Source organism: Stegostoma tigrinum, chromosome 30 (assembly GCF_030684315.1).
Source record: "Stegostoma tigrinum isolate sSteTig4 chromosome 30, sSteTig4.hap1, whole genome shotgun sequence".
NCBI classification, from domain to species: Eukaryota; Metazoa; Chordata; class Chondrichthyes; order Orectolobiformes; family Stegostomatidae; genus Stegostoma; species Stegostoma tigrinum.
In genome coordinates, this window is record NC_081383.1 from 25,055,314 (window position 1) to 25,069,410 (window position 14,097).

Consider the following 14,097-nt stretch of genomic DNA (forward strand, 5'->3'; position numbering starts at 1 on the left):
CCTGGACATTGTCCAGATCTTGTTGCATGTCAACACGGACTGCTTCAGTATCTGAAGAGTCACAAATGGCGCTGAACATTGTGCAATCATCGGCAAACATCCCCACTTCTGACATAATGATGGAGGGAAGGTCATAGATGAAGCAGCTGAAGATGTTTGGGCCTATGAAACTACCCTGAGGAACTCCTGCAGAGATGTCCTGGAGCTGGGATGCTTGACCTCCCACAATCACGACCATTTTCCTATGTGTCCAACTACCAGAGCATTTGCCCCCGATACCCATTGATTCCAGTTTTGCAAGGGCTCCTTGATGCTCCACTCGGTTGAATGCAGCCTTGATATCAAGGGCTGCCACTCTCACCTCACCTCTGGAATTCAGTTCTTTTGTTTGAACCAAGGCAGTAATGAGGTCAGGAGCTGATTGGCCCTGGCGGAGCCCAAACTGGGCGTCACTGAGCAGGTTATTGCTGAGCAGGTGCTGCTTGATAGCACTGTTACTGACACCTTCCATCACTTTGTAGACATTGAAAAACATAAAACCCTGACAGAGTGTTTGACATGGTGTTTGCTGAAAAGATGTTCCTCCTTGTGTGAGAGGCTAGAACTAGGGGACACTGTTTAAAAAATAACATTTATGATCGATATAAAGAGACATTATTTCCTCTGAGGGTCAAGAGGTGATGGGACTCTCTTTTTTACAGAAAGTAGTGAATTCAGGCAGAAGTAGATAGATTTTTGATGGATAGGAAATCAGAAAGTATAAGGGGTAGTCAAAAAAGTACAGTAGTAGCCATATTTAGGTCAGCTATGATTTTATCAAATAGTGGAACAAGTTCAAAGAGATGAGTAACCTACTCCACACTGATTCTCACATTGCATTGATGGATTTAAATAGTCATGCTTGCTCTATTGTGATGTGACTTGAGGCCCATCATCTGAGAGTCATACAGTAGTGGATTCATAGAGTCATACAGCACAGAAACAGACCTTTCAACCTAACTTATCCATGCCAACCAGGTTTCCTAAACTGAACTAGTCCCAATTGTTGCTATTCAGGATGAAAGAATGAACCCTGTGCCCCCAAGTCCACTGGATTATGTGTCACTGAGTTGGATTTTACTTCAAAAGTAGTTTATTGGCTATGGATTCTTTGGAGCATCCTCAGGACTTGGAAAGCACTATTGAATGCAAGACTTTCTTAATTTTATGCATTTTCATATCTGTTAAATTAAAATTGTCCATTTCACCCACACTATATACTCTTGCCCTTATTTGATTTGAAAATTTCCATGTCTCGTCTTTCTCCTTTCCTGTTTTATTAGATAAGACGCATATCTCTTATCCCAACTCAGTGCTCCAACTCATCGGAACAAGACCAGTTGTTCCCAACTCATTTTGATCAAACATTTTCCAGCTAAAAGGCTGTACTTCCAGCCAGATTGTCCTTTTCAGGGCTTATGAAGTATTAGGTATCACTATATATTTACTCCACCTTATCTCTGTGATACTGAATATACCACAGTCTCTGTCTCGCTCTGTCAAGCATGAATCTTCAGGAAACCTGATTTATCCCAAACAAATATTCAGATACAAAACTAACACACAACGCATTTATCTACCTTAGCATAATGATGTGCAAATTTGGGCTGTGTCACTCTGCCTTTGAATGCTGTCTGACTGCACCTGTTCACTTATATTACACCGGCTTCTCTAACCTCCATCACTCTTTATCATGCCTTCCCTCTGCTGTTGTATTTATTTAATTTGCAAATTTAAATGAAAATTGCCTTGAGATGCGACAGTGCTGTGGAAAAAAAAATCTTTTGAAGGACCACGCTGGATGCTGGAACATGGTTTCACAGTGATAGGTTCAGTTTAATTGAAAGGAGGTTTCTAATCTCAGTTACAATGCTGTGGGTAGGCTATGTGATAGGACATTTAATGACAAGGGAATATGTGCGGCACTGCTTCCATTGGTCCATCCAGTGGACCATTCTGAGTGGGAGCAATGAAATCTGGATGGTAAGGGAGCATCCACTCAGCGAAAGATGCTCTTTTGTCTGCCCAAAATGTTTTGGTCTTCCAGAACAAGGAGTCGACCCTGACCAAATAATGCAGACTGACACCTTCCAAGGTCCAGGACCAAGTGCTGGGGGATTCACTGAAGCTCGGGGTAGCTGCGGCCAAGGCACAATGGGATAAGACCACTGTCCAAGGTCTTTTGGTGAACTTAAGTGGGGTCAGTTTAGTTATTGGACCCTCCCATACCTCAAATACAAGTAAATATAGTCTTGTACGAGTAAGAGATGCCTTTGGTTTGTTTGTTGGATAGAATCAAACTCCAGGGTTTGTTTGTTTTCTTAATATGCCACTGTACAGAACTGAGCTGCATTTGCAACTATGTGTATATACATAAAGATATTTTTATGAATAAAGTTTTGAAACTAAAGAAGGCAAGATGATCAGTAACCATGATCAAACCAAATATTCATGCCATTTCTCTTTAATGTAAGACCAAGGGCTGAGGTTTTCTACAAGCATGGCAAACCAAGCCTCAAGATCAATCCTAAGCCCTAATCTCACACAGTTCCAACCATTTTCGTGCCTGCTCCCCTGACTTTGTTGGCAGCAGCCAATTAATGAGCCAAGTCTTCTGTCCTGCCGAGGACGGTGGGCAGACTGCTATGTGACTGACATGAAGGTGGCAGCTCCACTATGAAGGATCTGTGGTTCTGATCAAATGGAGCCGGAGATGGTAGTGCAAGATACAGCCTTTTTTTTATTCTGTGATGAAATATGGGTGTCATCGGCAAGGGCAGCATTTGTTTCTCATCTCTCATACCATTGTAGAGGTTTTTTCAATTTGTTCATTGATGTGGTATCATTGGCTACATCAGCATTTATTTACCACCTCGAATTGCCCAGAACATAATTAGAAGTCAACAGCATTGTGGACCTGGAATCACACATTAAGAATGGCAGATTTACTTCCCTAAAGGCCATAGGTTTTTCTAACAGATGTCATCATTGGGCTATCTTAGTTTTGAATACAAATATCAATATTTGCCAGGGTAGGATTTAAAGACCTGCCTCCAGAACATTAATTACTATTCAGTGACATTACCCCTACACCAGCACCTCCCAATGTTAAGAGGTAACCACGTTGCTGTGGATCGAGAGAGACATATGGGACAGTTCCATAAGGATGGCAGATTTCTATCCCTGAAGGCCATTCGTGGAGTTTAAATACCATTCGCTAATACTGGCAAGGTCACCATTGCTGAGACTAACTTTATTGTTGTTAGGAATATTGTTGCTGTAACCATTGAACTCCCACCTCCATGAAGCTGGTCTGGAGGCAGAAAACCAGTTGCACATTTCTATTCTAAATTACCCAGGATTCTTCTCCCTCCAGAGAAATGTGTCTGGGAACATTCTGCTCCAAGAACGTTGGCTAGAGCTTTCTCAATTTCTATCTCTCAAAATCTCAGTTTTACAATTTGGATACTGATCCATCGTGAACATATTTTTTCTTCAGTTACATACAACACAGCTCCAATCAGTGAGGCTGTTGAGGATGAAATCAAGCTTTTGAAATATCCCATGTTGGTCTCCCCAATATACAACTTAAGGATATGAGAATAAATTATAAAAATTAAATTGTGGATGTTTGGAATTGCTTCCCCTTTTTTTTGCCGTAGTCCTGCTGGGCAACAGGGCTTCTGTCTCGGAGAGAAAGGTGGGTGGCTTAACCTGAGGAGGAGAGTCATTCATAACAATGTCAGCTGAAGTGGGAATTGAACCCATGTGGTTGGTATCACTCTGTATCGCAAACTGGTTGTCCAGCTAATCAAACCCCCATATAATTACTGGAATTGGTAATATGGAAGTGCTTAAAATGTACGTGAAAATTAATCTCATGTGTGTTATTTTCATACTGTTAAATGTTAAGATACCATTAGGATTTAAACATTCATGTTCACTCTTTAACACAGGGGAGTAAGGAGCGATACCACTGGCAGAGCCACAATGTCAAACAGAGTGGAGTGGATGACATGGTTCTTCTGTCTAAAATCACAGAGGAAGCAATTGTGGAAAACCTTAAGAAACGTTACTTGGATGATTACATTTTCGTATCCTTTCAATTCAGTAAAACATTGAATTTCTACTGAAAACTATTGGCTGCTTTGTACAACTGTGCAACTACAGGTAATGTAGGTGACACATACAGTTCAATCTAGAAAATAATAACGCATTATATTTTGGAGTAAGAATGGAGGTGGAGTGGGCAAAATACACAATGCAACTAGATTGGCCTTTCAATGAAATGTGAACATTGTTCTTTTCAACTTCTCAGTAAAAATAGAGCTGAGCGCATTTTGGTAAGAGCATGTTAAGCATTTAAATAATATAATCAGAGAGTATTTCATAATTGTTCCTTATGTTGGATCTATTGTGACAAAAGATTACAAAAATCCACACTAGAACGTAGAGTTAGTTTAAAATAATAGCAAACCGGAAGCAAACATTGAATTTACTGGAAAAGCTCAGCAGGTCTGGCAGCATCTGTGGAGAGAAATTGGAGTTAATGTGTCGAGTCGAGTGACCCTTCCTCAAACCCCAGTCACTCGACTCGACACCTGCTGAGCTTTTCCAGCAACTACTACTTTTGTCTCTGATTTACAGCATCCGCAGTTCTTTCGGTTTTTATTTGGCAAACTGGAAAACTTGTTAAAAATGTATTTTACAGTTTAAGAAAGGTTTGAGTGAACCCTTTCAGAAATCAGTGCATGCACAGCTTCTGTTCATCTAATGAAAAACATAGATTACGAAAACCAACAATAACCTGAGTGTGTTTGCCAATAGCTTATCAGGGAGAATAGCTGGGAGAGAAAATATATCAAAACGATCAGCAGAAATATTTAGATTGTCAATGGGCGAGCAATTGGCTACATAAGGTACTGAACGTAGAATTCTTTTTGCTCATTTGTGCAATGTGCGAGTCACTGGCTGGCTTGAGAAGATCGTGGTGAGCTGCTTTCTTGAACCACTGCAGTCCATGTGCTGTAGGTTGATCTACACTGGCATTAAGAAGGGAATTCCAGGATTTTGACTCAGTGGCAGTGAAGGAACAGCAATCTATTTTGAAATCAAAATGGTGAGTGACTTAGAGGGGAACTTGCAGGTGATGGTGTTCCCAGGTGTCTGTTACCCTTGTCCTTCTAGATAGAAGTTGTTGTAGGTTTAAAAGGTGCTGAAATGGCTATAGGAAGGCAGTGAATAGAATTAAACTAAAGCATCAGGAGTTAGAAAGAAATAAAACAATAATAACTGGTGTGCTACTTTCTGTGTCTGTCAATTTAGTACATTTAATTGTAAAACACTAAAAGAATCTTTTAAAAAGAGCAAACAGATCCTTGGCTTTTTAATAAAGGCATTAGGCAGTATCTTTTTTTGGAGGTTTTTTCTCACTGGCTAGACAGGGGACGGTGAGGCCTGTATCGCCAGGAAAGGCCCGACAGATTAGTGACAAGTAGCATAGTGACAGGCTGCTGCCAGGATCAGTGACCCAGGGGAAGAAATCCCACCCCTTCAAGCACTGCTGGCCAATCAGGCAGCTTTAACAGGAGTGTGATTCACCCATGGGAGAGGTTTAGGATTGCTGAGGGATCCCAGATCGAACGTGCATGGAGTTCATAGGGTGGGAGTTGCAGGACAGGTGGCTCAGCACCAATGGAAGGAGTATGGATCTCAGTAACCCACCCCACTCCCCAAGATGGGTCCACGAACCAAACCCTGAGTAACATGAAAAGGAGAACTTATAACATCAGCGGCCCTGCACTCCCATCTCCTTTCAAGTACCCCATTTACCAACATTTGAATATTGCGGTAGGGGAATGAGGCTGTTACGGGTTTTAATTGCACATAAATAAAAGTGGGATTTCCCCTTAGCGCAAAGCAGCTTCGATGCCTTGTCTTTCAGATAGGACATTAAACCAAGCTCCTACCTGACCTCCCAGGTGAAAATCCATGATCTGAGGACACAATTAAGAGTGGCAAATTTCTTCCACATGTCTTGTCCAATATTTATGGTTGAATCAACATCACTAAAGTATCTGATCATTATCACATTGCAGTTTGTGGGACATTGCTATGTACAAACTACCTTCTGTATTTCTTACATTACAAGCTTGACATCAGTGAAAATGTCTGTAAAGCACTTTTGCACAGCTTGAGATGTGACAGGTGCTATATAAATGGATGCTCTTGCTTTCTTTATGTCAGATATCATCAATCCTCATGCCCTCTCCACAATCCCCACTCAAAATTTTACTAGCCTCTACATTCTCGGCACACACCTGATCATTACTGGAAACACTGCATTACTAAACGAGGGAAGCTCAGAAAATGCCTATGCCTACAGGATAAAATGCAGCTGGCACTTCATGTCACACTGTGCACCAAGTGGAAAGTCAATCCAGTACAACCAACTCGCCTCTAAGCTCAAGGTATGCCCTGTACTCCAGGTGTGTAAGCAAATAAAAGAGGAAGATTGATCTTGGCAAATGTCATAAATTCTGCACTTCCAGTTGTTAATGCCAGACTTGTAAAATTAGAGTTCGAGGTTAAATTGTGCAGTCCAGAAAGAAGGTCTAAACCAGCCGCAAGGATAGAATGGTCTGAAAAGAAATATTCCAAATGACTACCTTTAAATAAACCAGGAAATAGTACCAGATGAAATGAATTAAAGTTGATGAAAAGAAAATTTACAGCAGGTATCAAGGACGTGCCACAAGGATAGGCTTCAATGCTCTAGTTTATTTCCTCCATGTGCTTGTCTCGTACAACATGGCCTCTTTCAAACACCATAGTTATGGCAAAGTTCTATGATTTAGTTGGGTAGGTTGTTAGTCCTGGAGTACCACTAGGATCAGCACAGAGCCCTCAGCTATTTACAATCTATTTGGTAAGTGGACTAAAAGTAATGTGTTCAAATTTGTGGAGAGTATACAATAGGGTGGGAAAGAATCGTATATCTGTGTGTTTTAATTCTTATGACAAGTTTTAACATAATTTTAATCATAAATTCTAATTTTATATGACTCACATTAGAACTGGGATAGCAGAATTTATTACATTTCCCAAGATGAGTCGCTCCCTTTCATGTACTTGCATCCCTTGATCATTGGCCATACTATTAGGCCTGGAGGCTGGTTACGCAGTATGCCTGCCGTTGTACCCACATGTTCCCAAGGAAACCATTTTCTGGAGGAGAATTCAAAGCTTCTACAATCTTTTTCATGAAAAAAGTCATTTTTAATTTACTTTCCAAAAGGTCCCACCTTAATTTTTTGATTGTGTCCTCGTCCTAAAAAGTGACAGGTAGAATACAAGAGAGTGAAATTTCAGATTATACACTTTGAAAAAGTTTAAAATATACATAATAAATCATTTAAGTGTTCAGAGAGATTTGGGTCTCTTTGCAGACAAAACCCAGTATATTAAAATGATTAGGAAGTCAAAGGTAATGTTGATCTTATTGCAAGTGAGTTGAAGTACAAGAGTGAGGTAGAATGGGCTGCTGATGTGAAGTGTTTTGGTGAGACAACAGCTGTGTACAGCTCTAGTATCCATATCAAAGGAAGAATATACCTTGCCTTAGAGCTGGTGTGACTATAATGAATTGATTGCTGAGGTGAAAGGATTACTCTATGAGCAAAGGGTTTATAATCTCCTGGAGTATAGAAGAACAAAAGCTAGTCTTATTGAAACGTTCAAGATTAGGACAGGTTTTGACATGGCAGAAGCAGAAATGCTCTTTCCCTGACTAAGAAGTCCAGCTACTAGTGTGGATAATGGATAGGGTGAAATCTTCACAGCTCCTGAAGAATGTGGATCAGGGTGAGAAAGTTGGGAAAATCAGGTGAGAAATTCAGCAAGGACCTTCTCAACATCCAAATCAAAATGTTCAAATTCCCAAGCAGGTGGAATGGTGTGACAAGATTCTCACTGATGAGCAGCAAGAGACCTATTTGCATGCATTATCTTATGTTAACCCCTCATTATTCATTAATCTCACCTCAGCACTTTGCAACTTCCCATCCTCCCACCTAAAACTACACAGCAAAAATTCATGACATGAAAATCGGAGCGGTTACTTGACGGCTCCACTTCACTGCTTGACCCTTGGACAATCAGTCCCAAAATTTCAAGGCACATTCCACAGGCTGTGGCTTCATGCATTCCATGTCCATGGACGTTGTGATCCGGTACATATCAATCTCAATGTACCCTCAAGGCACATCTCTGATCCACATGCAATACTGTTCTGCGCTTCAACTCTCTCCACTTTGGAGCACACCAGCACCTTTCACTGCACTGCTGGGACGTTTACCATGTAGGAACTCGAACCCAGCTCATGGGGTGGACCAGGGGACAGCTCAGGGCTGCTGACTTGCCTCCCTAGGACACACTCACTTTGTGCCTTCAACAATGAATACTGCAGTTCTGCCTTGCTTTGCCTTGGCCTTCTGGAACTCTACCCCCTCAACCACATATTAAAGGCCCATTGTATTTACATCTTGCCATGCTCTTTAGTGCAGACACAACGCCAGGAGCTTGTCGTAATTTCCAACACTTATCAATCAACGGAATGGTCATGTTGATGTAAAGTAAGTGCTATATCAATTTCACAATAACTGCATTCACCAGCAGGAAGCATGGCAAAAACATTCATGTCTAAGCAGATTTTTCTTCATCAATGCAACTGCCATCAATCTGGGGGTCCCAGGATGGTCAATTAAGGGCATTGTGTTATCATAGTCCAGGGCCTTGGACACGGACACGGCCAGGAATCTGCTTGGGATGGTCAGAATTGGGGCGGGTGGCAGGTCTCTGTCAATACAGTCCATTGGATGGGCTATAGTCAGTTTAGCAGACAATCAGGGGATACATGGTACATCAGTCAGCAGCTGTGCAGTGATGTCAGTGCTCTGATTGGTCAGTAGTCAGGGCCAATGGCCAGTGGGCCACAGTCAGTTCTGGGTGTCAGTGGAATGAAAGTCAAGAGGGATTATCGAGGTACACTGCTGTGGTAGGGCACTGAGGGAACTCAATGTTGGAAATTGGAAGCTGTAACCTGGGATTCAAAGGGGACAAAGATAGTGAAAGGGGAAACCCAAGGAGATGATGGGAGACAATAGTCTATGGGAGGATGTAGGATATTGTGAGATGGGAGGGTTATTTGCAATAAAGAAGGAGTGTGGAGCATGATGTTAGGCTACACCAAGCTGTAGTGCCCAGGGCTCTGAATTGAGGATGAGAGTTACAGAGACAATTCCAGTGACATAATGGAATGTTAAGGATCAGTGGTGATAGGCTGTCCAGGAAATTCTGGTAAGAAAGGAACATAGGGGTTCAAGTGACTGCCTTGACGACCAGGCTAAATCTGTGTCTCACAGAGCCAAGCACAACCTATGTTGCCTCCCACTTTTGCTCAACTCCCAAATGAGAACTGCAAAAGGAAAATTTCTCCAACCACACCCAGAGCGGGCCAGCCAGTACTTTTTCTTCAATCCTAATGCATACACTCTCCTTGTCAGCTATATAAAGTCCTTTAAGAGGCATTTGCAACAACTGTGGACTTGCAAAATACAGTTGAAATCATTTACAATCCCATTATTGTGATTCTAAAGTGCATACAGTGTACAAGTGCATACAACAAGCAATTTTGCCAATCTCATTGCTCCTTGCAGTTTGAAGATTGTTATCTCTCTGAGTCAAAAGTAATCACAGGCCTCCTTGTAGATGCATCTGCAAGCTATAAAGTGCAAAATGCAAGATCTCGTAGGCTCCACAGAGACATGAAACTGATACTTCTCACCTTGCAATATGACTTCATGTGCAATGAGGTCGTACTTCAGTGATTTGGCACTGGGAGGGTAAGGCATTGATACGCATGCAGCAAATACAATCTCCTACTGTCCCTTTGCAACATAACTGGCACTGCATTCATTAAGTCCAATGTCAAAGTATTCCATGGCCCTCACCATCAGAGTTCTCCATGTCCAATTGTATGGTGAAGTATAGTAAACTATCATTTGTATCTCTTTTGACTCCTCCCACTTCCTACAGACTAAGGGGGTGGCCATGGGCACCCGCATGGGCCCCAGCTATGCCTGCCTCTTCGTAGGTTACGTGGAATAGTCCCTCTTCCGCACCTACACAGGCCCCAAACCCCACCTCTTCCTCCGGTACATTGATGACTGTATCGGCGCCGCCTCTTGCTCCCCAGAGGAGCTCGAACAGTTCATCCACTTCAACAACACCTTCCACCCCAACCTTCAGTTCACCTGGGCCATCTCCAGCACATCCCTCACCTTCCTGGACCTCTCAGTCTCCATCTCAGGCAACCAGCTTGTAACTGATGTCCATTTCAAGCCCACCGACTCCCACAGCTACCTAGAATACACCTCCTCCCACCCACCCTCCTGCAAAAATTCCATTCCCTATTCCCAATTCCTCCGCCGCATCTGCTCCCACGATAAGACATTCCACTCACGCACATCCCAGATGTCCAAGTTCTTCAAGGACCGCAACTTGCCCCCCGCAGTGGTGGAGAACACCCTTGACCGCGTTTCCCTTATTTCCCGCAACACATCCCTCACACCCCGCCCCCGCCACAACCGCCCAAAGAGGATCCCCCTCGTTCTCACACACCACCCTACCAACCTCCGGATACAACGCATCATCCTCCGACACTTCCGCCATTTACAATCCGACCCCACCACCCAAGACATTTTTCCATCCCCACCCCTGTCTGCTTTCCGGAGAGACCACTCTCTCCGTGACTCCCTTGTTCGCTCCACACTGCCCTCCAACCCCACCACACCCGGCACCTTCCCCTGCAACCGCAGGAAATGCTACACTTGTCCCCACACCTCCTCCCTCACCCCTATCCCAGGCCCCAAGATGACATTCCACATTAAGCAGAGGTTCACCTGCACATCTGCCAATGTGGTATACTGCATCCACTGTACCCGGTGTGGCTTCCTCTACATTGGGGAAACCAAGCGGAGGCTTGGAGACCGCTTTGCAGAACACCTCCGCTCAGTTCGCAACAAACAACTGCACCTCCCAGTCGCAAACCATTTCCACTCCCCCTCCCATTCTTTCGATGACATGTCCATCATGGGCCTCCTGCAGTGCCACAATGATGCCACCCGAAGGTTGCAGGAACAGCAACTCATATTCCGCTTGGGAACCCTGCAGCCTAATGGTATCAATGTGGACTTCGCCAGTTTCAAAATCTCCCCTTCCCCAACTGCATCCCTAAACCAGCCCAGTTCATCCCCTCCCCCCACTGCACCACACAACCAGCCCAGCTCTTCCCCCCCCCACCCACTGCATCCCAAAACCAGTCCAGCCTGTCTCTGCCTCCCTAACCTGTTCTTCCTCTCACCCATCCCTTCCTCCCACCCCAAGCTGCACCCCCATCTACCTACTAACCTCATCCCACCTCCTTGACCTGTCCGTCTTCCCTGGACTGACCTATCCCCTCCCTACCTCCCCACCTATACTCTCTCCACCTATCTTCTTTACTCTCCATCTTCGGTCTGCCTCCCCCTCTCTCCCTATTTATCCCAGAGCCCTCACCCCATCCCCCTCTCTGATGAAGGGTCTAAGCCCGAAACGTCAGCTTTTGTGCTCCTGAGATGCTGCTTGGCCTGCTGTGTTCATCCAGCCTCACATTTTATTATCTTGGAATTCTCCAGCATCTGCAGTTCCCATTATCTCTGATATCATTTGGGAGTGATGAGAATGCTGATTGCTAACAACTAAGGAAATTGTTCTGGTTCTTATGCTCCAGACATCAGCACATTACAAGCTTGACTGATGGATCCAGCTACAGCAAGAGCTACTGTCACTGTTGCTGAGATACAATAAAGGTACAGAAAAATGGAAGAGAAACCGATGCAACATTAGCATGCACATGTAGAGGTTGCAGCTGAAGGTCCCTCAGGATGCTCAGGAGGGCCTGTGACAATCATCATTCCTCTGGATGAGTGAGGCACAGTGTCACCTCATGCTGAGGATGTCCTACAAACTGTGAACAATGCCAACTGCTAAAGCATAACCTGTGTTCTGAAGGAGTGTGAGGCCATACTTTCCCAGTGACCATTGCGGTGACAATGTTTATGTAACTGGCTCCTTCCAAGGAGTCACTGGGGACCTGTGTGGATCTGTCAGCCCTCAACCCACAAACGTGTCAAAGGTTCCAGATCACACCAACAGATCCCATTTCCCTGTGAGGATGTCAATCTGCAGCCCAGGCAATAGGCCTGGTTCACACAGCTGGCTTCCCCCAGGTGCAGGGTGTGATAGACTATACACACCTCGCATTGACAGGGCCCTACTACAACACAAGTGAGTTATAGGAAGTTCCATCAATGTGAAATTCCTTATAAGGATGGTGACTAGGGGATAAGGGCTACCGTCTGGGACCATGACTAATGGTGCTGTTATGCAACCCCCTTACTGAAATGGAGCATAGATGCACAAAGAATGTTTTTGATGGCTGTGGGGACCCAGAAGGAGGAGACAAATTACAGGCAAAACATTGAGGACCTTCTTCAATCAGAGGATAGTGAATCTTTGTAAGTCTCTACACCAAAGGGCTGTGGAAGCTCAGTCATTGAGTAAGTCCAAGGCAGAAATTGATAAATTTGCTAGTTCTTAGTGAAACAAAGGAATTATCAGAATAAATCATTGAGATCGATGATCAGCCATGATCTAGAGAAGTGGAGCAGGCCAGAAGGGCTACTAGCCTACCCTTGCACTGTGCACCTCATTCCTATAAATTGAACTTGAAGGAAATTAAGGTACACAGGAATGAACAGAAATATTTTAATATAACACTTTAAAGAATTATGAAACAGGTTCAAACACGTGAATTGTTTCCTCCTGTTCCTAGTTCTTTTGATCTTGCGGAGCGGTTTCCCTCCAGTGCTTTAGACAGTTAACAAATCTTAACAGAGTTATAGAATCTTAGAATAGCACAACTCAGGCCGTCTCTACCTGCTCCTCATGGCTTTGTTACAGCACTAGCAAAGATCTGGAGACTTGAGTTTAAATCTTGCCGTGGCCAGTCAAGAATATAATCTCAATTTAATAACATGAATCTGGAATGAAAACCTTGGGCTCAATGTCCCTGCTAGGTGTGTTTACAGTAAGGCTAGGGTCGGGGTTGTGTGGGTGGTTCACATGAAATATGTTGTTTAAGCTTCCGGTCTTACCTCACTCCAGAGGGTGCGATTCCCTGTCAGTGAGGCATGGAGTTCCCATTCTGCTTCAGGTTTGTCTGCCCACAGCATCATTTGGCCAAGGGACAAGCAGTTTCTGGGCCAGCTTGTTTAGTGCTGACTTTTCTTCCAGGCCCCCTGTCCCCACCCCCAGTAATATTCTGCCCTATTAGTAATGTAGACTATTAAATGTTATCAACATTTTTGGTTCACTAATCCCCTTGAAGGAAGGAAATCTCCCATCCTTACCTTGTCTGACCTACATGTGACTTCAGATTCATGGAATCTAGGTAGATCCACGGAGCCTTAATTTCTGCGTGAAATGCCCTGCCAAATCTCTTTGGTTATTCAGGAAGCCACTTTCTCCAGACCAATCATGATGAGCAATAAATGCTCACTCTACCAAGATGCATTTTTTTAATCCAGTTAGTGCTAGTCATTGTTCTTTCCCTGTGTCATTACAACTTTTTGCCTCTCAGTAATTATCCAGTTTTCTTTTCAAGGCCACTACTGAATCTATATGCACAACTGATCCTGATCCTAACTATTGCATTAAAGAGATTTTCCTCACACCAGTAGTCTGCCTGCACAGCGACCAAGTTAACTTTTCACTGGGGACTGTCAAATCATAATGGTCAAGTAATAAGGATTGAAATTCACAGTTTATCTACTCAGGCTATGACTCTTGGCCTGATAGTTTTGTTTTCTAAAATTTGATCACTTTTATTTATCCATATTCCATAAAGTTGTCCACTTGTCACAGCTTTGCTATCAAAAAAGAAAACTAAAATAATCA

At 43.5% G+C, this 14,097-nt stretch overlaps 1 protein-coding gene across 1 annotated transcript in view; it reads left to right on the forward strand.

Moving 5' to 3' along the window:
• The window catches only part of myo1f (myosin IF), a 135,966-nt gene that overhangs the window by 31,327 nt on the left and 90,542 nt on the right, over window positions 1–14,097 (forward strand). The window contains exon 2 of the mRNA XM_048559792.2: window positions 3,996–4,133. Within this exon, the coding sequence (XP_048415749.1) occupies window positions 3,996–4,133 (138 nt within the window). The remainder of the gene's footprint in view (window positions 1–3,995; window positions 4,134–14,097) is intronic.